At 47.2% G+C, this 24799-nt stretch overlaps 1 protein-coding gene across 2 annotated transcripts in view; it reads left to right on the plus strand.

Moving 5' to 3' along the window:
- arhgef18 (Rho/Rac guanine nucleotide exchange factor 18) overlaps window positions 1-24799 on the plus strand; it is a 150778-nt gene that overhangs the window by 39819 nt on the left and 86160 nt on the right. For both annotated transcript variants that reach the window (XM_033046983.1, XM_033046984.1), the window contains exons 2-4: window positions 2505-2638; window positions 6141-6610; window positions 22777-22969. In XM_033046983.1, the coding sequence (XP_032902874.1) occupies window positions 2505-2638; window positions 6141-6610; window positions 22777-22969 (797 nt within the window). The remainder of the gene's footprint in view (window positions 1-2504; window positions 2639-6140; window positions 6611-22776; window positions 22970-24799) is intronic.

The following is a 24799-nucleotide window of genomic DNA, read 5'->3' on the forward strand; positions in this document are numbered from 1 at the left end:
GACCAACTAGCCTGTCTCCATGTTGTATCTCTAAATTAAACTAAACTAAACTAAACTAAACTAACATCCTCACAACAAAAACATTGCAGATGATGGACATCTGAAATATATCGAGTGATATCATTGGAGCGGGAAGTCGAATAATGAAAGACACAAAATGCTGGAGTAACTCAGCGGGTCAGGCAGCATCTCTGGAGAACATGGATGGGTGACGTTTTGGTTTGGAACCCTTCTTCAGACTGATTGTAGTGGGGGGGGGGGGGACAGACCTCTTAACTAGAGACACACACACACACACAGTCACATGTATAAACACAGAGACATGCGAACGTTTACACACACACACACAGTCACATGTACATACAAACGCACGCACACAGTCACATGTACATACAAACGCACACACACACACACACAGTCACGCACGGCCACACACATGCACAGTCACGGACTCTACACACCGTCCCCTCATAGAATCTCACACATGCCACAAACCACACCGGCAGCTGTCCATCCCACGAGTTTGTCAATGTTTTTCACGTGCAATGAATTTGCTATTTGCAGAACATCTAAATGTGGAAGGAGAATCTTTAAAGAGCTGTGTGCACAATGATTCTCACAGTACTAAAGGGTGTGTCACTGTGCCGTATCTAGCTTTTAGGCATTAGACTTTAGACATACAGCGTGGAAACAGGCCCTTCGGCCAACCAACGATCACCCCGTATACTAGCACTATCCCACACTCTAGGGATAATGTACAATTTTGACCAAAGCCAACTAACCTACAACCCTGTACGTCATTGGAGTGTGGGAGGAAACCGGTGCACCCGGGGGAAACCCACGCAGTCACAGGGAAAAGGTGCAAACTCTGTACTGACAGCACTTGTAGTCGGGATCGAACCCGGGTCCCTGCGCTGTAAGGCAGCAAATTTACTGCTGTGCCACCGTGTCGCCCTAAACTCAAAGCTTTTAAACTCAAAGTGATTGAAATCCTTTTGTAGCCTTTGTGAGCCGTTTGATCACTCGTGCCATAAGGGCCATTAGTGATAGGAGCAGAATTAGGCCATTCGGCCCATCACGTCCACTACGCCATAGCTGATTTACCTTTCCCACCTAACCCCATTCTCCTGCCTGCTCCCCCAGAACCCCTGACACCCCCAGATTGTGGACATGCTGACAAAGTCAATATTAATGTTCATCCCTAATTACAGGAGCACCATTCAATGAGACATTATATCCAGGGCCATTGACTACGCATTTAGGCCGATATGAACCTTGCTACGGCACCATTTCAAGGAAGGACAGTGACCTGGGACAGGGCTCTCCCAGGCAGATCAACGCGGTCACGGAGAGAACGTACACTTTGGGAAGTGGGAGGAAACCGGAGCACCCGGAGGAAACCCACGCAGATCATGGGGAGAACGTACAAATTCCGTGCAGACAGCACCCGTAGTCAGGATCGAACTCGGGTCTCTGGCGCTGTAAGGCAGTAACTCTACCGCTGCACCAACATGCCGCCCTTCTGAAATTGGCAGTAAAATCTGCTTCTCCCCTCTTTCTGTTTACAAATTGCTGCTGTACTAGGTCTGAATAATGTCTCCTCATCTCCTGCAAACCCTGCAGTATAATATAGATAAATGTGAGGTTATCCACTTTGGCGGCAAAAACAAGGGGGCAGATTATTATCTCAATGGGGTTAGGTTAGGTAAGGTGGAGGTGCAGCGAGACCTGGGTGTCCTTGTACACCGGTCACTGAAAGTTGGCTTGCACGTACAGCAGGCAGTGAAGAAAACAAAGGGAATGTTGGCCTTCATAACAAGAGGATTTCAGTAAAGGAGTAAAGAGGTTCTTCTGCAGTTGTATCGGGCTCTGGTGAGACCACATCTGGCGTCCTGTGTACAGTTTTGGTCTCTTAATTTGAGGAAGGACATCCTTGTGATTGAGGCAGTGCAGCGTAGGTTCACGAGATAGATCCCTGGGATGGCGGGACTGTCATATGAGGAAAGATTGAAAAGACTAGGCTTGTATTCACTGGAGTTTAGAAGGATGAGGGGGGTTCTTATAGAAACATGTAAAATTATAAAATTGCCTGGACAAGCTAGATGCAGGAAAAATGTTCCCAATGTTGGGCGAGTCCAGAACCAGGGGCCACAGTCTTAGAATAAAGGGAAGGTCATTTAAGACTGAGGTGAGAAAAAACTTTTTCACCCAGAGAGTTGTGAATTTATGGAATTCACTGCCACAGAGGGCAGTGGAGGCCAAGTCACTGGATGGATTTAAGAAAGAGTTAGATAGAGCTCTAGGGGCTAGTGGTATCAAGGGATATGGGGAGAAAGCAGGCAAGGGTAATTGATTGGGGACGATCAGCCATGATCACAATGAATGGCGGTGCTGGCTCGAAGGGCCGAATGGCCTCCTCCTGCACCTATTTTCTATGTTCCTATGTTAAACCTACATGTTTTTATATTCGCTTTGTTGATGTCTAATTTGCTCTCGTTCCACAGAATGCAAGCAGTTCCCCCACTCGTTCCCCCAGGTTCCGGAGAGCTCGCCCCTGGCTCGGACAAAATCCGAATCGCGGTCAAACTCGCTGAATGAGGTGGAGGAGATGTACTTCCACAGGATGGCAGAGGACAAGGCAAGTGTGACCTGAGTTGATACAGTGCAGACACAAGGAACTGCAGGCGCTGGAACCTTGTGTAAATCACAGAGTGCTGGAGTAACTCAGCGGGTCAGGCAGCACCTCTGGGGAGAGGGAATAGGTGACCCTTCTTCAGTCTCGACCCGAAGCGTCACCTATGTCTTTTCTCCAGAAATGCTGCTTGACCCGTTGAATTACTCCAGTATTTAGTATCTATCTTTGGTGTAAACCAGCATCTGCAGTTCCTTCCTACACAATCATATTGAGATGTTTTTGGATTGGGTTGATTAAAAAGATGCAGTATGGAAAGAGGCCCTTCGTCCCGCCGAGTCCATGCTGACCCATTGATCAACAGTTCGGCACTAGTTCTAGGTTAGCCCACTTTCAAATCTACTCCCAACATACTGAGGGCAATTTGCGGAGGTGAATTAACCTACAAACCCCGCCCGTCTTTGGGATGTGGGAGGAAACCGGAGCACCCGGAGGGAACCCCATGCAGTCACAGGGAGAACATGCAAACTCCACACAGATAGCACCCGAGGTCGGGATTGAACCCAAGATCTCTGGCGCCGTGAGGCCCGCGACTCTACCAGCTGCGCCACGGGCCGCCCAAATTATTAAACAGTTGATAGGGCAGAGGAACTATGTGCTCTGACAAGTCTAAAACACGGGGGAGTAATGATTTCTGGTGAGGTAAGTTGAATCAAGATACAGATCAGATAGACACCAAGTGCTGGAGTAACCCAGTGGGTCAGGCAGCATCTCTGGAGAAAAGGGATGGGTGCTGTCTGTGTGAAGTTTGCACGTTCTCCCTGTGACCATGTGGATTTTCTCCGGGATCTCCGGTTTCCTCCCACACTCCAAAGATGCTCGGGTTTGAAGGTTAATTTGCTTGGGAAAAATTGTAAATTGTCCCTAATGTGTGCAAGATAGTGTTAGTGTGCGGGGATTGGATTCGATGGGGGGTGGATTCCAAAGTGGGATAGCATAGAACTAGTGTAGAAAGGTTGATCAATGGTCGGCGTGGACTCTGTGGGATGAAGGGGCCTGTTTCCATGCTGTATCAATCAACTCAATCAAACACACTCATAGTGAGGCCGGGGTTCAAACACAGTGGTGGAACCGAATGGCAGTAGGAATGGATCTGACCCAAAACGTCACCTATTCCTTCTCTCCAGAGATGCTGTCTGAGCCGCTGAGTTACTCCAGCTTTTTTGCGTCTATCTACAGATCAGACATGATCTGACTGATATGGCGGATGATGCTGGAGGCGGTCGATGACCTTCCTCTGCCCTCATGATACAAATTTTCCGACTTGTCGGAGTTTGGGTCTCCAGCACATGTGGCTTTGGACGAGAGCTCAGCCTGATGTTGCACTCCCTGGGCCGCTGTCCAAGGAACTATCCATATTTGCTGGGGAGAGATGTTATGGAAAGGAAAATACTGCAGGAGCTGCCAAAACAGACGGTGTGTTCAGAAACACAGCCACGGCCCCGGGTGGGACCCGTGCCAGAACAGGAACAGATCTGCAGCGGTTATTTGGTTATGCTTCCAGGTTTTTTTATTTTATAATTCTGCATAAAAAGGTCTTTTGCGACAGAGGAGTGAGATTTATTTACATATCCCGCTTAATATAAATATAAAGAAATGAGAGCAACGTCTTCCCCTCACCCGGGATAGTTTCCATCATCGCTCACGGCTGAGGTTGAAGACTGACAACAAATTAAGGGCAGATGTTCTTTCCCCGACACATGGGCTGCACATGTTACACAAGGATTAAATTGTGGAACATTCAGAGATTGACGGCGTTTTGGGGGAAGGGAACGCAGTTTGTCCATTCGTTTAAATCGTAATGTGTTGATGAAAATGTTAAGCTTTCCAATTCAAGTCGTTCAGATCACACTATTGGAGAACTCCACCATTGGAGAACTCAACTATTTATCCATCCATCTCTCTGTCTATTGTCTATCTATGTCTGTCTGTCTGTCTCTGTCTGTCTGTCTGTCTGTCTGTCTGTCTGTCTGTCTCTTTTCTCTATCTATCTATCTATCTATCTATCTATCTATCTATCTATCTATCTATCTATCTATCTATCTATCTATCTATCTATCTATCTATCTATCCAACAATCCATCGATCCATCTGTCTGTCTCTCTGTCTCTCTATACACCTTTATACCCTTCTATATACCCCCTTGTACCCATCTCTCTCTTCAATGCCTATCTATTTTCTTTATAAAAGCAAAAATTAGAATCCAAAAACTCTTGATTCTGCAAATCCAAGATAGAACAGATAGATCAAGACAACTGGCCTTTATGGCCCAGAGGCCACATTTTTAAACAACTTTGGGCTTGAATCAGATAAAATGGCTGGAAACATGGCGACTATTGTGCACTGTCTGAGTAATAGACAATAGGTGCAGGAGTAGGCCATTCGGCCCTTCAAGCCAGCACCACCATTCGATGTGATCATGGCTGATCATACACAATCAGTACCCCGTTCCTGCCTTCTCCCCATATCTAGCTCTCTCTTTAAAGTATCCAGAGAATCGGCCTCCATCGCCCTCTGAGGCAGAGAATTCCACAGACTCACAACTGCCTACTATTCATACACTCTTGTACTTAATTATGGTTGTGCCGATTAGAATAAGATTTTTACTGGACCGTACGCAAGAAAGGGGAATCTAATAATACTTCGATACATGTGATCATAAAGTAGCATTGCTCCATTGAATTCTTGATTAATACGGGAGTCAGAGGTCACGCGGAGAAGGCAGGAGAATGGGGATGGGAGGGAGAGATATATCAGAAATGATTGAATGGCGGAGTAGACTTGATGGGCCGAATGGCCTCATTCTGCTCCAATCACTTATGACCTTAAAAACCCATACGGTCACAGGGAGAACGTACAAACTCCGTACAGACAGCATCCATGGATCAGGATCGAACCCTGATTCTTAATTCTACTCCTATTCGTTATGACTTTATGAGAAACACTCAGCAGGCCAGGCTGCATCTATGGAGAGAAAACCCGAGTTACGTTTGGTACTTGTTTTGAAGGCACTGGTTGGTTCCCACCAGCCTCACAGGCCATGAAGCACGGAATTGGATTTGAACTCATAACCTTCTGGTTAAAGGTGGCACGGTGGCGCAGCAGGTAGAGCTACCGCCTTACAGCGCCAGAGAGCCGGGTTCGATCCCAACTACAGGTGCTGTCTGTACGGAGTTTGCCAGTTCTCGCCACGACCTGCGTGGGTTTCCTCCGAGATCTTCGGTTTCCTCCCACACTCCAGAGACGTGCAGGTTTGTAGGTTAATTGGCCTGGTACAAATGTAAAATTGTCCCGAGTGTGTGTAGGATAGTGTTAATGTGCGGGGATCACTGGTCGATGTGGACTGGGTGGGCCATAGAGCCTATTTCCGCACTGTATCTCTAAACTAAACTAAAGTATAGAGACGGTCTTAAATCCCAGTCTGTTTGTTTTGATACTGTTGCTGCAGGATGATGCCTACCTGGATTACGATGACTCAGCAACAGACGCCACCAGCAGCACTGAGGACATTCTCTGTCTGGAGTCATCAGCCTCCTTTGGAGAGCTTCGCCTTTCCCCCTACCCGGTGGCCAGCAGTTCGGAGGACATCGCCGGAGCGGAGAGGAGCTCGGCCTGCCTCTCGCCACCCGTCAGCACCGGTAAGAAGAGTAAGACGTTACCCCGACTAGCAGCAGTTGCCGGGCCTTCGCGACAAGCGGCAGCTACGAACGATCGCTCGCTGGGCCAGGAGCGCGGCGGATGCACGCCCAGCCACGGGCACGGGGAGGATGAGCAGAACAACGCGTCCGACACCGAGAATGCGATGGACAGCGAAGATCTCGATTCGTTCCCTTTGCTCATCAGGTCCATGTCCACCTCCAGGAGGCACAGCTGGGAGGGACCTTTATCTCCGTCGCTGCCCGGAGATGCAAGGAGAAGGTAAATCCATCCAATGATGCAGCAATTGTGATGATAAGGGGGCCTTCTGCATATTCTCTTTCTTCAGCGGTTGGTGTTGCCTGTGAGGGTTGGGATGGGCAAGTATGTATGATCACAGAACATTGAACAGTGCTTCTGGCCCACAATACAACCCTTATCTTGCCTGCACTTAGTCCATATCTGTCTATTCCCTGCATATCCATGTTCATAAGTCATAGGAGCAGAATTAAGCCATTCGGCCCATCGAGTCTCCTCCGCCATTCATTCAGTCACGGCTGATCTATCTTTCCCTCTCAACCCTATTCTCCTGCTGTTTTCCCCACAACCTTTGACACCATGACCAATCAAGAATCTGTCAATCCCAATATGCCTATCCAAAAGCCTCTTAAATGCCTCTATTATATGTGCCTTTACCACCACACCTGGCAGAGCATTCCAGGCACCAACCACACTGCGCGTACAAAACAAACTTGCCCCTCACTTGTTCCACCTCTCACCTTATAGCTACGCCCTTTAGTATTTGATATTTCCATCCTGGGGAAAAGGCTCTGAATGTCTACCTTATCTCTGCCTCTCATATTTTTATATATTTTTATACGTCTTCCCAATACTTGATTAAAGAATATTAGAGTTCACCCTACGGCCTCTGGTCCTAGACTCTCCCACTAGTGGAAACATCCTCCACATGTCCACTCTATCCAGACCTTACACTGTGCTTTTGCCTTTGTCCGTGTGGGTGTGAGCGTGAGCACGAGGGTGTCGAATGTCTACCTCACCAGGTTTGCCAACTCTGTATTTATTCCCAGTGGGTATTTATGTTTGCCTCTTTGACTACGGTGGTTTGGCAAGCTGCTCCGCGGCTTGTGAACGTTTCCACCAACGTCGGAAACCTGCTGACATCAGACATTTCAGTCGAGCAGAGTCTAACGTCCGTGAGATCATACCGTGCGCAAGGCCCCCCAGGTGCAGTCTACAAACTGCCCAACCCACCATAAACCAGGCCAGGCCCAGCTGAAGATGGACAGGGAGCAGCCGTTCATAGCTTGTACTGTTAACATGGGAGAAGATTCAGGGGTGGCACGGTGTTGAAGAGTGTAGCGCTTACAGCAGCAGAGACCCAGGTTCGATCCCGACTGCGTGTGCTGTCTATACCTTCTCCCCTTGGCCGCGTGGGTTTTCTCCGAGACCTTCGGTTTCATCCCACACTCCAAAGACGTACAGGTTTGTTGGTTAGTTAACTTGGTATAAATTGTCCCTAAAGAGTGTAGGTTAGTGTCAGTGTCGCTGGTCGGTGCGGTGGTCCGAAGGGCCTGTTTCCGCACTGTATCTCTAAACTAAACTGAAGTTAAAGTAAGATTGTTGCTGCTGCTCTACCCTCGTCATCACAGCTTCGTGGACGTTTAACCGAGAGCAGGTCCTGCGTGGACCTCTGGCTCGCTCATCCGTCACTTAGTGACTCACAACTGGACCTCGTTCGACCCGCACACCCATTTGCCAAATCTCTTCAGCCTCAGCCAGGACTGCAGTCAGGATCCTCACAGCATCATTCATCTGCTCACTTTTAGACTCATAAAGTCCCTCATGTGGAAACAGGCCCAATTTGCTCATTCCGGCCAACGTGTTCCATCTACATTAGTCCCACCTGCCGCATCTAAACCCGTCCTATCCATGTGCCTGTCTAAATGTTTCTTAAACGTTGCGGTAGTCCCAGCCTCAACTACCTCCTCCGGCAGCTCGTTCCATGTGCCTGCCACCCTCTGCGTGAAAAATTTACCCCTCGGGTTCCTATTTATTTAATCTATGAGTGTTTATTATTGAGCACTATTTACAGCAGTTGCCCTGTACCGCGGTTGGGTTTGGAATGCTGATGTTTCATCCACCCCCCAGCAACTGGAGGTCATCGACAACACTGCTCCCAGTGTCTTGTCCAACACCAGGTTCTCTGCTCACCCACCACTCACTGACCAACATTGGCACGAGTCCAAAAATAACTGGAATCCTTATCCGTAAAAATATTATCCCTATCCCTGTGATCGCCTCCAGCTCTGCACGACTGCAATTTTAAACCCTTGCACTTTCACAAATGGTCATCCCGTTGCACATTTATAAGGGTGGCACAGTGGCGCAGCGGTAGAATTGCTGCCTTGGAGCGGGATTCGAACTCGCACCCTTCTGGTTAAGGGCGGCATGGTGACGGATCGGTAGAGTTGCTGCCTGGCAGGGCCAGAGACCCGGGTTCGATCCTGACTGTGGGTGCGGTCTGTACGGAGCTCCCATGAGGTTTTCTCCGTGTTTGCTCTGGTTTTCATTAGTTCTTCGAGCAGGTGAAGGCCATTCGGCCCAGCAAGTCTACTCCCCCATTCAATCGTGGCTGATCTATCTTTCCCTCTCAACCCCTTCTCCCCATGACCCCTGACGCCCATACTAACCAAGAGCCTGTCAATCTCTGCCTTAAAAATAACCATTGGCTTGACCTCCGCAGCCGTCTGTGGCAATGAATTCCACAGATTCACCACCCTCTGACTGGAGATGGATTGCATTTCTTCCCCACGGTCCAAAGACGTGCAGGGTAAACTGTCTTCTGTAAATTGTCGCAAGTATGTTGGGCAGAACTAGTGTAGGGATGCTCACTGGTCGATGCAGACTCGCTGAGCCGAAGGGCACACTTCCACACTGCATCTCTACACCAAACTAGATGCAATGGCACTGCTGTGGGTGGTCGTGAGTTCCGGCAGCCATGGTTAATTTCCTGTCAAAGCCTCACTGTCTCCTTATCTCCCACTGCTCCTGTAGCATATTCATCAATATTGACTTTCTTGTCCAAGGGCATGATCTTCTGATCTTATATGTCACATAACTGGGTGTGAAGTAACATTGCCGGGGCAGGCTGCATCTCTGGAGAGGTGAAACGGGTGACATTTCGGGTCGGGCCCCTTCGTCAGGCTGAAGTTACTCCATCTTTGGTGTAAACCAGCATCTGCAGTTCCTTCCTTCCCACTGTGAAGTAACATTCTTGGGAATGCATGGCAATTCTAAAATTATAAGTTGGTAATTATAAATCTGTCATATCTAATAATAATAATAATAATAATGGATGGGATTTATATAGCGCCTTTCTAATACTCAAGGCGCTTTACACCGCATTATTCATTCACTCCTCAGTCACACTTGGTGGTGGTAAGCTACTTCTGTAGCCACAGCTGCCCTGGGGCAGACTGACGGAAGCGTGGCTGCCAATCTGCGCCTACGGCCCCTCCGACCACCACCAATCACTCACACACATTCACACACATTCACACACAGGCAAAGGTGGGTGAAGTGTCTTGCCCAAGCACACAACGACAGTATGCACTCCAAGCGGGATTCGAACCGGCTACCTTCCGGTTGCCAGCCGAACACTTAGCCCATTGTGCCATCTATCTGCACCTCTCTTTCCTTTGCCTTTCTCTTTTTACACCCCCCATGCACACCCGTTCCCACCACCCCCCACCCCAGTCACCCTGCACGTCTCCCATCCACGGGACCCTCATTCCTCTTTATCCCCCACCCTTCATTTCTCACGCAAGGCCCCCTCCACCAACCTATATCCCCTTACCTGTATCCACCTATCACTTGCCAAGCTTGTCCCGCCCACACTTCTCTTTTCCTTCTTTCTCCTCCCCCTTTTACAATCAGACCGAAGAACAGTCCCGACCCAAAATGTCACCCGTTCATTCCCTCCACAGATGCTGCCCGACCTGCTGAGTTCCTTCAGCACTTCGTGTGTTGCTCAGTTTTCTATACACATTGCAATCTGCCTATTTAATTTATCTCAGGTCAGACGAGGTGTGATTTTTTTTTTCTTCTTTCAGTATACTGGTGTGGGCAGCTAGCATTTAATACCTGCCCCTGTTTGTCCTTGTTAGCTGTTGTGTTTGGAGAGGCTGGCAGTAAAAGGGTAATAGACCAGGGTTAATTCATTCCTATTGCCCTCTCCTGAACTTTGGCTGGGTGACCATTTCCCGAGTTCCTGCCCTGTCTGATGTCACAGATCGACGAGTTTGCATTTAATTATAAGGCAAAGTGCTGGAGGAACTCAGCAGGTCAGGCAGCGTCTGTGGAGAGAATGGACAGGTAACATTTCGGGTCAGGATTCTTCTTCTGAAGAAGGGTCCTGACCCGATGAAGGACCAGAACACAAAGTGCTGAAGGAACTCAAGTGGGTCAGGCAGCATCCGTGGAGGGAATGGACAAAACACGTCTTGGATCGGGACAACCTCGCCCGAAGAAAGGTCCCGACCCGAAACATCACCTGTCCACTCCCTCCACAGGTGCTGCCTGACCCGCTGAGTTCCTCCAGCACTTTGTGTGTTTGCATACGATTCCAGCATCTGCAGTTCCTTGTGTCTCCGTGTTTGCATTTGGTTATCGTGTTTACGCGGGCAAATGGTGAAAAGTGCAATTGCCTCCTCTTGAGGATTTGATCCGGGTGTCAGAAGCTCCGTGTCTCTCCCAGTCCTGTCACCGGCCAGTCTGAAGAAAGGTCGCAACCCGAAACATCACCTGTCTATGTCCTCCAGAGATGCTGCCTGACCCGCTGAGTTCCTCCAGCACTTTGTGTCTATCTTTCTCACTGACCAAGTCGTGCATTTTAAATCCGCCACCTGGGACCACTTACTTCTCTTTTCCACAAGTGCAGGAGAAACAACTAAAAAAAAAGACTCCCTTGCAACATTAGCCAGTCTAATGGGGAAACTATAAACAACCGGTAGAAGTGCATTAAACATTGCCAACTTCTAAATAGCACAACCAAATATATATTGGGATGAAAAGTAATCAGAGTGGATGAAGCCAACAGAGACAGTTGTTTATGGAAGGAGGGGGGGGGGGGATTAATTCTGAGGGTTTTTGTCTTTTGCCAGACTGCACACTGAGTGCAGCGAATGAAATTGCAGGCCAAGCCTGGCCAATAATGTTCTCAAAGGTGTAAAGTCTCCTCCTTCTATTGATGTGGTGTTCAAAAGAAAACTCAGTCTTTATGTTCAGGAAGGAACTGCAGATGTTGGTTCCCTCTGGAAGGCGACCCCGGATTGTCAAAGCTGCCACAGCCAGACATAAAAACAGTTTTTATCCACGAGTAGTTGCTCTACTCAACAGCCAAAAATCTGTAGCCTCCCTTTGGTCTGGTATTTTGTTGGTTCGCATGCTTGATCAATGATGTTTTATCATGAATGTTTTATTATTATTAATGTTTAGTATTTTCTGAGTCACTGGATGTCATGTTGTTACTTGTGGGCGGAGCACCAAGGCAAATTCCTTGTATGTGAATACTTGGCCAATAATCTTACTTACTTAAAAAAAAAAAGGGAAGATAGACACAAAATGCTGGAGTAATTCAGCGGGACAGGCAGCATCTCTGGAGAGAGGGAATAGGTGACGTTTCGGGTCGAGACCCTTCTTCAGAAACCTGTCCAGGTCTGCCCTGTATATATTAGACTGTACCTTAGATGTTAGGGGGGGGGGGGGAGGGAGAGAGGATGGCACAACAGTAGAGTTGCTACCTTACAGCGCTAGAGACCCAGGTTCGATGCTGACTACGGGTGCTGTCTGTACAGAGTTTGTACGTTCTCCCTGTGACCACGTGGGTTTTCTCCAGGTGCTCCTCCCACACTCCAAAGACATACTACAGGTTTGTAGGTTAATTCGGTAAGTTGTAAAAATTGTCACTAATGTGTGGGATAGTGCCAAGGTGATTGCTGGTTGGCGAGTAATGGCGGGCCGAAGGGCCTGTTTCCACGCTGTGTCTCTGAAGTCAAAAGAGAGTCTGAAGAGAGGGGGGGAGGGAGAGGGAGGGAGAGAAGTGTAGACGGACAGCAAGCCACCTTCGTGAGACCAATGTCGGAAGATGGGAATGTCAGGGCGTTGTGCTGACAATAGACAATAGACAATAGGTGCAGGAGTAGGCCATTCGGCCCCTTGAGCCAGCACCGCCATTCAATGTGATCATGGCTGAGAGATGACTGAGGTGTACAGTGGGACACCCTGCAACAGAATGGCTGGGCAGGCATTGTGGTGAGACTCTATCTCATTGTAGACCCGACCTACAAGAGAGAAGGGAGTAAATAATTTGGGTTGGAGAGGTTGAAGGAAAAAACAATTTCAATTCAGTTGCCTGGTTTAAGAAATTGGATGTGTTCTTTCTGGCAATGTTTGTGACACAGAACAGAACTGTCAGAACTAGGATTCCGCCCTTCATGCCATGCATCCACTAGGCTACTAAACAAATAAATCGGTTTGGGAACAGCTCCATCCAAGACCGCAAGAAATCGCGGAGAGTTGTGGACGTAGCCCAGATCATCGCGCAAACCAACCTCCCTTCTACTGAAGAAGGGTCTCGACCAAAAACGTTGCCAATTCCTTCTCTCCATTGATACTGCCTCTACCCGCTGAGTTTCTCCAGCATTTTGTGTCTCCCTTCTATTGACTCCATCTGCACTTCACGCTGGCTCAGCAAGACCACCGGCATCATCAGAGACCAGTCTCATCCCGGTTGCTGCGTCTTCTCCTCTCACCCATCAGGCAAGAGGTACAGAGGGTTGAGAATGCAAACCTCTAAATTCACGGACAGTTTCTCCCCAGCTGTGATCGGGCAACTAAACCATCCTATCACCAACTAGAGAGCGGTCCTGACCTCCCATCTACCTCATTGAAGACCCTCTAACCATCTTTAATCGGACTTTACCTTGCACTAAACGTTATTTCCTTGATCCTGTATCTGCATATTATGGACATTGGCAAATCCATCATTCGTTACCCATTGTAACATTCACAGGGATTGCTGTTTGCTATATCGTTCCGGGATTATTACTTCTGATACCAATATAATATATTCCCCAAAATATCCACAAAATGACATATAATAGTATATATGGTCTGCCATTCTATAATATATATGGTGTGACATTCTCAGTTTAGTTTAGTTTAGAGCTACAGCATGGAAACAGGCCCTTCAGCCCACGTAATCAGTACTGACCAACGATCACCTGCACACTAATCTTCGGTTTCCTCCCACACTCAAAAGGCGTACAGGTTTGGAGGTTAATTGGCTTGGGTTTGTATACGTGGAATAAGTGTAAATTGTCCCCAGTGAGTGTAGGCGTGTGTTAATGTGCGGGGATCGCTGGTCGGTACGGACTCGATGGGCCGAATGGTCTGTTTCCATGCTGTATCTCGCAACTAAAAAAACGAAACTAATTCTATGTTATCTCAGTTTCGCATCCTATGCACCAGAGAGCAATTGACAGCAGCCAATTAGCCTACAAACCCGCGCGACTTTGGGATGTGGGAGGAAACCGGAGCACCCGGAGAAAGCCCAATTGTTCCCATGTGCAAACTCCACACAGACAGCATCCAAGGTCGGGGTCGATGCCGGGTCTCTGGCGCTATGAGGCAGCAAATCTACCACTATGTCACCTGAAATATACAGTGTTTGATCTCTCCATTGTATTATATAGCATCTCCTATTCTGTTCTCGTGTATACAAAGCATCAAACTACAACATTCACAGGTTCTCCAATTACCATGTAAGATAAACACAGGTTCGACTGTTCTCTATATTATACACTGGGATTATCTCCATATAAACTGATGTTAAACTGCTTTCTGATGGATTCATTGCTTCTTCTCGCCGTTTTGTTCCATTCCCGAACCATTTGTTCTCGTGTCCTACATCAGAATACAGACGCTGACCCCCCAGAGATCTGGATCAGGATGGCCACAGTAACACAAATATGTCAACAAAGAGTTGTGCCTTAAATGTGCAGGAAGGAACTGCAGATGCTGGTTTAAGCCGAAGATAGACGCAGAATGCTGGAGTAACTCAGCGGGACAGGCAGCGTCTCTGGAGCGAAGGAATGGGTGGCACTTCAGTCTGAAGAAGGGTCTCCACCCGAAACGTCACCCATTCCTTCGCTCCAGAGATGCTGCCTGTCCCGCTGAGTTGCTCCAACATTTTGTGTCTATCCTCAGTTATACCTTAAAGTTTCACCTCTGCACAACGATCTTAGTGTCAGATCACTGGCCAGTACGGACTCGATGGGCCGAAGGGCCTGTTTCCACGCTGTATCTCTGAACTAAATTAAACTAAACAAAAGCTAAATTACTGTTTATTTAATTCCAAATTATTTCATTTGATTATTTAGCTCTCTGTCTCATCCACCCTCCCCTCCATCTACATCAGCACCGACGGAAATGTTGTCTCTTCATTTATCCAAACAAATGCTCTTAATCAGATAAAAACAAAGCTTCATTAGATCACCTTATAATCTTCTCAACCCAAGAGAACACAACACTGCTCATTGAAAAGGTGCGTGTCTGTGTATCGCTGGTGAATTCGCATTGAATTCCTCTGTTGGGGCCGTATACCTCTCCTGGGGTGGCCCACAATAAACGGAAGCCATGCTTGCATTTTGTGTGATCCCTCCCGAATCCTTCAATCACCCCCCACCACCAAGTGAACACCAGAGGATATAGTTGGAGACTGCTCCCATTCAAGTGCAGCTGGAGCCTGATGGATCAGCACAGTGGGAGGCATGGTGGCGCAGCGGTAGAGTTGCTGCCTGATGATGCCCCTGTCCCACTTAGAAAACCTGAACGGAAACCTCTGGAGACTTTGCGCCCCACCCAAGGTTTCCGTGCGGTTCCCGGAGGTTGCAGGTGGTTGCCGGAGGTTGCAGGTAGTGGAAGCAGGTAGGGAGACTGACAAAAACCTCCGGGAACCGCACGGAAACCTTGGGTGGGGCGCAAAGTCTCCAGAGGTTTCCGTTCAGGTTTCCTAAGTGGGACAGGGGCATACGTTAGTCCAGCTCTTTGTACCTATCTTCCATTAGTTTAGTTTAGTTTAGAGATACGGCTTGGAAACAGGCCCTTTGGCCCACCGAGTCCGCGCTGACCAACGATCCCCGCACATTAACACTATCCTACACACACTAGGGACAATTTATGCATACGCCAAGCCAATTAACCTACATACCTGTACGTCTTTGGAGTGTGGGAGGAAACCGAAGATCTCGGAGAAACCCATCGCGGTCAGGTAGTCGGGATTGAACCCGGGTCATTTTTCATGGAAGACAGGGGTGTTCTCACTTGAGTCTCAGCCTGAATTTAACCCCCCAGATGAAATCATCCCAATAACTCCGCTCATGATCACATTGTGTTGTGGGAACTTGCTGTGGTTCTGTAGCCACCAGCTTTCCTACATTACAACACACCAACACCAGGAATCCCTTCACGGGTTGTACAAGGACATCCTTTCTCTTTCTCTCTCTGCTTCCCTTTTTTTTTTTTAATTCTTTCAGTTTCATGCGGTCCACTGAAGATAAAAAAAGAAAAAATTAAAGGCTGTGATGTAGTCAGAGTTACAACGACTTTCAGTAAGGTCAGACTGAAGAAGGGTCTCGACCCAAAACGTCACCTTTTCCTTTTCTCCAGAGATGCTGACTGATCCGCTGAGTTACTCCAGCACTTTGTGTGTCTATCTTCAGTCAGGTCATTGCATTTAGTTATTTGAAGAACAACTGCTGAAGTAGTGAAGGCAGACAGTAGTCGTGATTATTTAAAAAGGAAAGAAGATTAATATTTTAGAAGGGCAACAAGGACAAGCAAGGGAACGACAAACTGCTGACATCACTGGTGAGTATTCTGAGGGGATTCGGAGGGTGGCGCAGCGGTAGAGTTGCTGCCTTACTGCGCCAGAGACCCAGGTTCGATCCTGACTACGGGTGCTGTCTGTATGGAGTTGGTGCGTTCTCCCCGTGACAGCGTGGTTTCTTCCTGCACTCCAAAGACGTGCAGGTTTGTAGGTTAATTGGCTTCAGTATAAAAAGTGTAAATTGTCCACCGTGTGTAGGATAGTGCTGGTGTATGGGGATTGTTGGTTGGCGCTGACTCGGTGGGCCTAAGGGCCTGTTTCCGCGCTGTATCTCTAAACTAAACTAAATCTATCAGCATTTGGACAGGCAAGAGCTGAATAATAATAATAATAATGGATGGGATTTATATAGCGCCTTTCTAATACTCAAGGCGCTTTACATCGCATTATTCATTCACTCCTCAGTCACACTCGGTGGTGGTAAGCTACTTCTGTAGCCACAGCTGCCCTGGGGCAGACTGATGGAAGCGTGGCTGCCATTCTGCGCCTACGGCCCCTCCGACCACCACCAATCACTCACACACATTCACACACATTCACACACAGGCAAAGGTGGGTGAAGTGTCTTGCCCAAGGACACAACGACAGTATGCACTCCAAGCGGGATTCGAACCGGCCACCTTCCGGTCGCCAGCCGAACACTTAGCCCATTGTGCCATCTGTCATCCCAAAATAGGACTAGTCAGCATGGCTTCGTGCGTGAGAATAGGTGCCTCACGAGTTTGATAGATAATTTTGAACAGGTGACAAAGAGGATTAACAGGAGCAGGGCAGTGGAGGATGTTCTATGTTTCTATGTTTCTAAAACTAAACAATGCTAAACAAACAAACAAAATTAAACAAAACTAAACATGGTAAATAAGAAGGTCTTATAACCCATCACCAGAGGGGTCTGACACCAGGGTCAAATATTTAAAATTAATTGGCATAATTTGAAAGAGATTTAAAAAAGGTCAGCAGCTAGAAGGTGGTGGTAGGGGTCTGGTATTCATTGCCGGAATGGATACAGAAATCCTTAGCATTAATCCTTTAATCAACCGTTTTGTACAATTGAAGATTAGTGATTTACGGGACTAACGAGCAAAGATCGGAAGGTGGGATTAGACTCTTTTACAGTTAGCACAGGTTTAATGGCCCTCGTTCAATCCCATAATAATTCTTCATTTACTACCATATACCATTTACCTCTACAGCTAGTATCTCCCCCTTTGGTGACCCTCGGACTATCCTTATTCGGCCTTTGCTGGCTTTACCTTGCACTAAACGTTATTCCCTTATCATGTATCTGTACACTGTAAATGGCCTGATTGTAATCATGTGTTGTCTTTCCGCTGACTGGATAGCATGCTACAAAAGATTTTCACTGTACCTCAGTACACGTGACAATAAACTAAACTGAAGTGAACATTTTCATTGCATTATTATTCTATGATTTCTCGCTGTAAGATTCTAGGCGATAGGTTTGGTCATTGAGAAGAAGGAGTCTATCCATCCAGCCATCCATCCATCCATCTTGCCTCTGTCAAGACTGATTGAGGTCTGGGACTGATTCCACCAGCTGCAAAGGTTCGGATTTACCGCCGTGATTCAGATAGCATGGGGTTCGGGGGCTGTGTGGAGGCAGGTTAATGGGCTCGGTGTGAGCATTGCAAGTGGAAGAGTGATATAGCGGGGCCGGAACTAGTCAGAATGGTTACCACGCTCGCTGTGGCAACGTGGATTGTAACATCAGTCTGACTGGCAGAGTTGGCAGGAAATTGCAGCCACTCACCCCAACAATGTGGGCGGGGGGGGATGTGGGCAGGCAATCATGGGAAATAGATGTCGTGCAAATTGTCTCATGCTTTTCCTATCCATTACCACACAAACAGCACCTCAAACCTTGCTCTGTTCACTAGAAATTGCTTTGGAATATACATATAGCTATAGAATGAGGTTGAGCAGGATGGGACTCTATTCCTTGGAGCGCAGGAGGATGAGGGGTGATATTTTAGTTTAGTTTAGAGATAGAGCGCTGAAACAGGCCCTTCGGCCCACCGTGCCAACCAGCCAACCCTGCGCACTAACATTGCCCAACACACACTAGAGGCAATTTACAATCATATTGAGGTGTACAAAATCGTGAGAGGAATAGATCGGGTAGATGCACAGAGTCTCTTGCCCAGAGTCGGGGAATCAAGAACCAGAGGACATAGGTTTAAGGTGAGGGGGGGAAATATTTAATAGGAATCTGTAGGGTAACTTTTTCACACAAAGGGTGATAGGTGAATGGAACGAGATGCCGCAGGAGATAGTGGAGGCAGGTGCTATCATAACGTTTAAGAATCCATTAGGCAGGTACTGTACATGGAAGGGACAGGTTTAGAGGGATAAGGGCCAAACGTAGACAGGTGGGACTACTGTAGATGGGGCATGTTGGTCGGTGTGGGCAAGTTTAGATGGGCCTGTTTCCACGCTGTATAACCCTATGGGTCTATGACCTCATGACATGGAACAGTACAGCACAGGAACAGGCCCTTCAGCCCACAATGTCTGTGCCGAACATGATGCCAAGACCCACTCTTATCTCCCTGCACATGATCCATATCCTCCATTCCCAGTCTTGGAACTGGAAAACGGACAAGTCTCTCGTTGTACACTGGTGTATCTGAGCATTTAATGGTGAGGAGGATGTAGGAAGATTGCCAGCGATCTGGTGCAGCAGAGGAATTTGTCACGAGGCCTCAGCTTTTCTGTTTTATCAATGACTTGGATGTTGTTTTACTCAGCTGATGATTTTGTAACGTACACTTGTTAACTTAATCTTTAGAAGTTCTGTTCCATTGAGAACAGTCAAACCAATTTTCAAAGATAGACACAAAGTGCTGGAGTGACTCACTTTGTGTCACTGAGTTACTTCAGCAATTTGTGTCTGTCCTTGGTGTAAACATCTTCAGTTCCTCCTTATTACAATTTTCAAAGAAGTTGGATGAGAACTATTGTACAATTTACATTTTGTGTGTAGAACAAAGGATGATTCTCTACCAGTAATTTGTAGACGATAATATTGGGGTTATTAATTTATTGATTTTGTTATATATTATCTATGTGTATTGTGTTTACAGGCCAGTTACTCTGTTGCAAGTAAGACTTTCATTTCTGTCAGTACATATGACAATTAAGCACTCTTAACGATACTAATGGGGCTGTCCCACTGTACGAGCTGATTCAAGAGTTCTCCCGAGTTTCCCCTGATTCGAACTCGGAGAATTACGGTAATAGCCGCTCGTAGGTACTCGGGGCTCTCGTGGACATTTTTCAACATGTTGGAAAATCTTCACGAGTCTTCACGAGCTTACCGCATTTCCCGAGTACCTGCCGTTAGCGTTACGAGCCGCTAAGATATGTCCCGAGCTCTGAAGTACCCGCTACGTACATTCTACGTGCTTACCACGAGTTTGATTTTTTTTTTAACTCGGGGGAGCTCTTGAATTACCTCGTACAGTGGGACAGCCCCTTAAGGGTAATCTTGATGGAGTGAATTATGTGAAGGGGAGTGGGGAGTTATGAAGGAACATTATAGTCTATGAGCAGACAAGGCTGTGGTAGATGAAGTTTGATATTGGGTCAAGCTCTCTGCTTTGAATCCAGAAAAGTCCTACATGGGTAGGACAAGTTTAGAGGGATTTGGGCCAAACGCAGGCAAGTGGGTCTAGTGTAGACGGGACGTGTTGGTCGGGGTGGGCAAGTTGGGCTGAAGGGCCTGTTTCCATGGTGTAGGACTCAAAGCTGGAATATTTTCTGAATAGCAAGAGAGAAGCTGTGGAAGATCAAAGGATTTGGGTGTGCAGATACAATGACACTGTGTCAGGAGCAAATGCTGGTCTTTTTCACAATGGTCGCAACTTGGATGAAGTGACGATGTGTGTGCTCCATTGTCAATATTTATTTTTAATTTTTTTAAGAATACAAGTACCTGGATAATTTGTCCTTTAATTGGAAGTGAAATATATGTAACATGGTAGCTCCGTGTATTGTGATCCATTTCCAAACGTTGCTTCCATTGAAGGTGATGGAATGTGACTGTTACATGGAAACATAGAAAATAGGTGCAGGAGTAGGCCATTCGGCCCTTCGAGCCTGCACCGCCATTCAATATGATCATGGCTGATCATCCAACTCAGTATCCCGTACCTGCCTTCTCTCCATACCCCCTGATCCCTTTAGCCACAAGGGCCACATCTAACTCCCTCTTAAATATAGCCAATGAACTGGCCTCAACTACCTTCTGTGGCAGAGAATTCCAGAGATTCACCACTCTCTGTGTGAAAAATGTTTTTCTCATCTTGGTCCTAAAAGATTTCACCCTTATCCTTAAACTGTGACCCCTTGTTCTGGACTTCCCCAACATCGGGAACAATCTTCCTGCATCTAGCCTGTCCAACCCCTTAAGAATTTTGTAAGTTTCTATAAGATTCCCCCTCAATCTTCAAAATTCTAGCGAGTACAAGCCGAGTCTATCCAGTCTTTCTTCATATGAAAGTCCTGACATCCCAGGAATCAGTCTGGTGAACCTTCTCTGTACTCCCTCTATGGCAAGAATGTCTTTCCTCAGATTAGGAGACCAAAACTGTACGCAATACTCCAGGTGTGGTCTCACCAAGACATTGCACGTTTATTCCTACTGAAGCAAAGACCAACTTCTTCCCAAGGATTTTTCCCCATGTGTTTCTTTGACCCCGGTTGACTAATCTTTTCCACACTCTGTCCATGGACTTGAGTGGAAGATTGATGATATCTGGCCTCTTTTACATGAGAAACAATGTAAACATCCAACTGCTATGAAAAAGAGAAAATCAATCACTTGTATTCATCGATTCATAGAGTTACACACCATAGACACAGTCCATTTGGCCCAATTTGTCCATGCCGACCAAGTTGTCTATCCAAGCGCATCCCGTTTGACTGCATTTGTCCCAAATCCCTCTAAATCTTTCCTATCCATGTACTTGTACAAATGTATTTTACGCACTGTACTGGAAGTGTGCTTGCCTCTACTGCTTCCCCCGGCAACTCATTCCATATACCCACCACCCTCAGTGTGACATAGTTATCCCTCAGATTAAATCTTTCTCCTCTCACTTTAAATGCGTGTCCCTTAATTTTAGAACCTCCTGCTGTAGGAAAAAGACTATGCCATTCACCTTGTTTCGGATATCCCTCAATATCCTGCACTCCAGGGGGGGAAACGTCCAAGACAATCCAACCTCTGGTTGTGGAATCCCTCCAGTCCCTTAACATCCTTGTGAACCTTTTCTGCATCTTTTCCAACTAAATAACAATGTTCCTTGAGCCAGGTGAGCAGACCTATGGACTATACTCCAAGTATGGTCTCACCAATGACTTGTGTGGTTGCAACATGACATCCCAACTCCATGACATCCCAACTCAATGCCCTGACAGATGAAGGCAAGCATGCCGCACACATTCTACACAGCACTGTTTACCCGAGTCTCCACTTTCAGGGACAATGAACCCTTGGGTCTCTCTCTCTTCTGCCACGCTCTCCAGGGCTCAACCATTTACTGTGGAAGCCCTGTCCTAGCTTGACTTACCAAAGTGCGACACCTCACACTTGTCCGAGTTCAATTCCATCTGCCATTCCTTGGCCCACTTCCCCAGTACGTTTAGATCCTGTGGCCACCTTGGGCAACCTTCTTTGCTGTTCAATAGACCACCAGGGTGACACTTCAATAGACCACCAGTAGGAAGGAAGTGCAGAAGCTGGTTCACCCCAAAGATAGACACAAAATGCTGGAGTAAGAGACACTGGGAAGGGACAGTGAATGGAGCATTCTGCTTCTATTTCTTCAGTCCTTAACTTCCTATTTGCCTGACTAACTCATCGTGTGTCTTGGATGACAATGTATTCTAACAATTACGGTAACTACCGTTTCATAATGAGTCAAATAACTCTACGATATTGCAGCCCATCTGGTGATCTGTATTGACATACACACTTCCCCTGTTCTTTCCCCACAGTCCCACAGATTCTTTTCTTCAGATGTTATTTCCGTTCCCCTTTGAAAATTTCTTTGAGTCTCTTCCGCCAGGTTCCAAGCAACCATTCCGATCGCATGAAGTCACCATCAACATAATAATAATAATAATAATAATAATAATATATTTTATTATCATTGCACATAAGTGCAATGAGATTTGGTATGCGGCTTCCATCCGATAGTCATAACTTAAATAACTAATAAAATTTAGATACCCCGAGAAATTTGATTTATATTAAAAAAAACAGTAAAACAGTCTAAAGTGCAAATATGTCTGCCGGGTCGATGTGCGTGAAAATAGTTCATGGGGGTGGGGGCACTCAGCAGGGCCGGTTCAGAGCAGCGATAGCTCTGGGGATGAAGCTGTTCCTGAGTCCTCATCTTGCGGCTGCAGTTTCTTGTGTCCCCGTCCTCATCCCGGCTCTTTGATCCCGCAGGCTCAGCCTCGATCTGCTGGGGACCGACAGCGACGGCGAGGGTGACAGAGAGGAGGAAGATCAGCTGGAGACCTCCCAGGACGCGTCCGCCTACGACTTGGTGCCATCCCACATCGCCGGGACCAACGGCAGAGAGGACACCAGGCAGGCGACTGGAATTCAAGCGGGGACCAGCTTCACCTTGCCTGAGCAGGTAACTCCCAGTGGATTACCACAGACCCAGTCACTTGTTGCAGACCTGATTAGCAGCGAGCATTCAATTATTCTGCTATAACTCCACATCTCTGGGTCTGTAAATTGCATTATCGATATGTAACGGTATGTTAAATGGTTTTAATGGTGTCGGGCAGCACAGTGTTGCAGCTGCTATAGTCGCTGCCTCACAGCGCCAGAGACCCAGGTTCAATCCTGACCTTGGATACTGTCTGTGTGTGGAGTTTGCACGTTCTCCCCGCGACTGCGTGGATTTCCTCCGGGTGCTCCGGTTTTCTCCCACATCTCAAAAGACGTGCGGGTCTGTAGTTTAATTGGCCTCTGTAAATGACCCGTAACTTGTTGGGAGTGGATGAGAAAGTGGGATAGCATAGAACTAGTGTGAACGGGTGATTTGATGTCGGTGTGGACTCAGTGGGCCGAAGGGCCGGTTTCCATCCTGTGTCTCCAAAACAAAAACGAAACTAAAAGAATATTGTGATTCACCCTAAAGCTGTTTGTGAAGGTTGCAGAAATATTGAGAGCTTTCATTATGACAAACATTGAACATCATTGTCTTGTTTCCTTTGTAATGGTATTGTCAGTTTTGGCACAGTCATCCCCATTGACGTATAGCTTGTTCTCGCAGCTGCCAGACATTTAGCCCAGCAGGTGCAATCTGAGCAGCCAGTTCCTACAGGAAGACACCACAGTACAAGCTGTATTCTCCCAGCTACTGCCAAGTGTTAGTACTGCATGAGTGGGTGCTGACATTTTGGGAGCGGGCAGGAGAATGTTCCCAAGGAATCTGGGATCCGGACAAACACAAGGATGGGAGATCACAAAGATCATAAATGATAGGAGCAGAATTAGGTCATTCAGCCCATCAAGTCTACTTCGCCATTCTATCTCTCCTTCCTAACCCCATTCTCATGTCTTCTCCCCATAACCCCGACCCCTGTACTAATCAAGAATCTATCTATCTCTGCCTTAAATATATCCACTGGCTTTGCCTCCATAGCCTTCTGTGGCAAAGAATTCCACAGATTCACCACCCTTATGTCCCTGCTTCTGCGCTGAAGGAAAGGGAGGTGAAATTCTCAGTCGATGATAGACACAAAATGCTGGAGTAACTCAGCGAGACAGGCAGCATCTCTGGAGTGAAGGAATAGGTGACGTTTTGGACCTGAAGAAGAGTCTCGACCCGAAACATCACCCATTCCTTCTCCCCAGAGATGTTGCCGGTCCTGCTCAGTTACCCCAGCATATTGTGTCTATCTTCGGTGTAAACCAGCATCTGCAGTTCACTTTCCTTCACATGAAGTTCTCAGTCATCAAGCGTGAGGCTTGGTTGAACTGCATTGGGCTGGAGGCCGCGTCAAGAGTTGCAGCAAGGATCAGCAGCAGCCTGCATTGGTGCTGAGGCTAGGATAGTCCTTGCCTCAACGACCTCCTCGGGCAGCTCATTCCATACACCCATCACCCTTTGTGTGAAAATCTCTCGGGTAAATCAGTTAAATTGAGAAGCAATGTATGAAACACAGGCACTGTGCAATATTCATAGACATAGACAACTTCTTTACTCAGAGAGTGGTAGGGGTGTGGAATGAGCTTCCAGTGGAAGTGGTGGCGGCAGGTTCGTTGGTATCATTTAAAAATAAATTGGATAGGCATATGGATGAGAAGGGAATGGAGGGTTATGGTATGAGTGCAGGCAGGTGGGACTAAGGGAAAAAAGTTGTTCGGCACGGACTTGTAGGGCCGAGATGGCCTGTTTCCGTGCTGTAATTGTTATATGGTTATATGGTTATAGAAACATAGAAAATAGGTG

This window comes from Amblyraja radiata, chromosome 29, assembly GCF_010909765.2.
Source record: "Amblyraja radiata isolate CabotCenter1 chromosome 29, sAmbRad1.1.pri, whole genome shotgun sequence".
In the NCBI taxonomy this organism is placed as follows: domain Eukaryota; kingdom Metazoa; phylum Chordata; class Chondrichthyes; order Rajiformes; family Rajidae; genus Amblyraja; species Amblyraja radiata.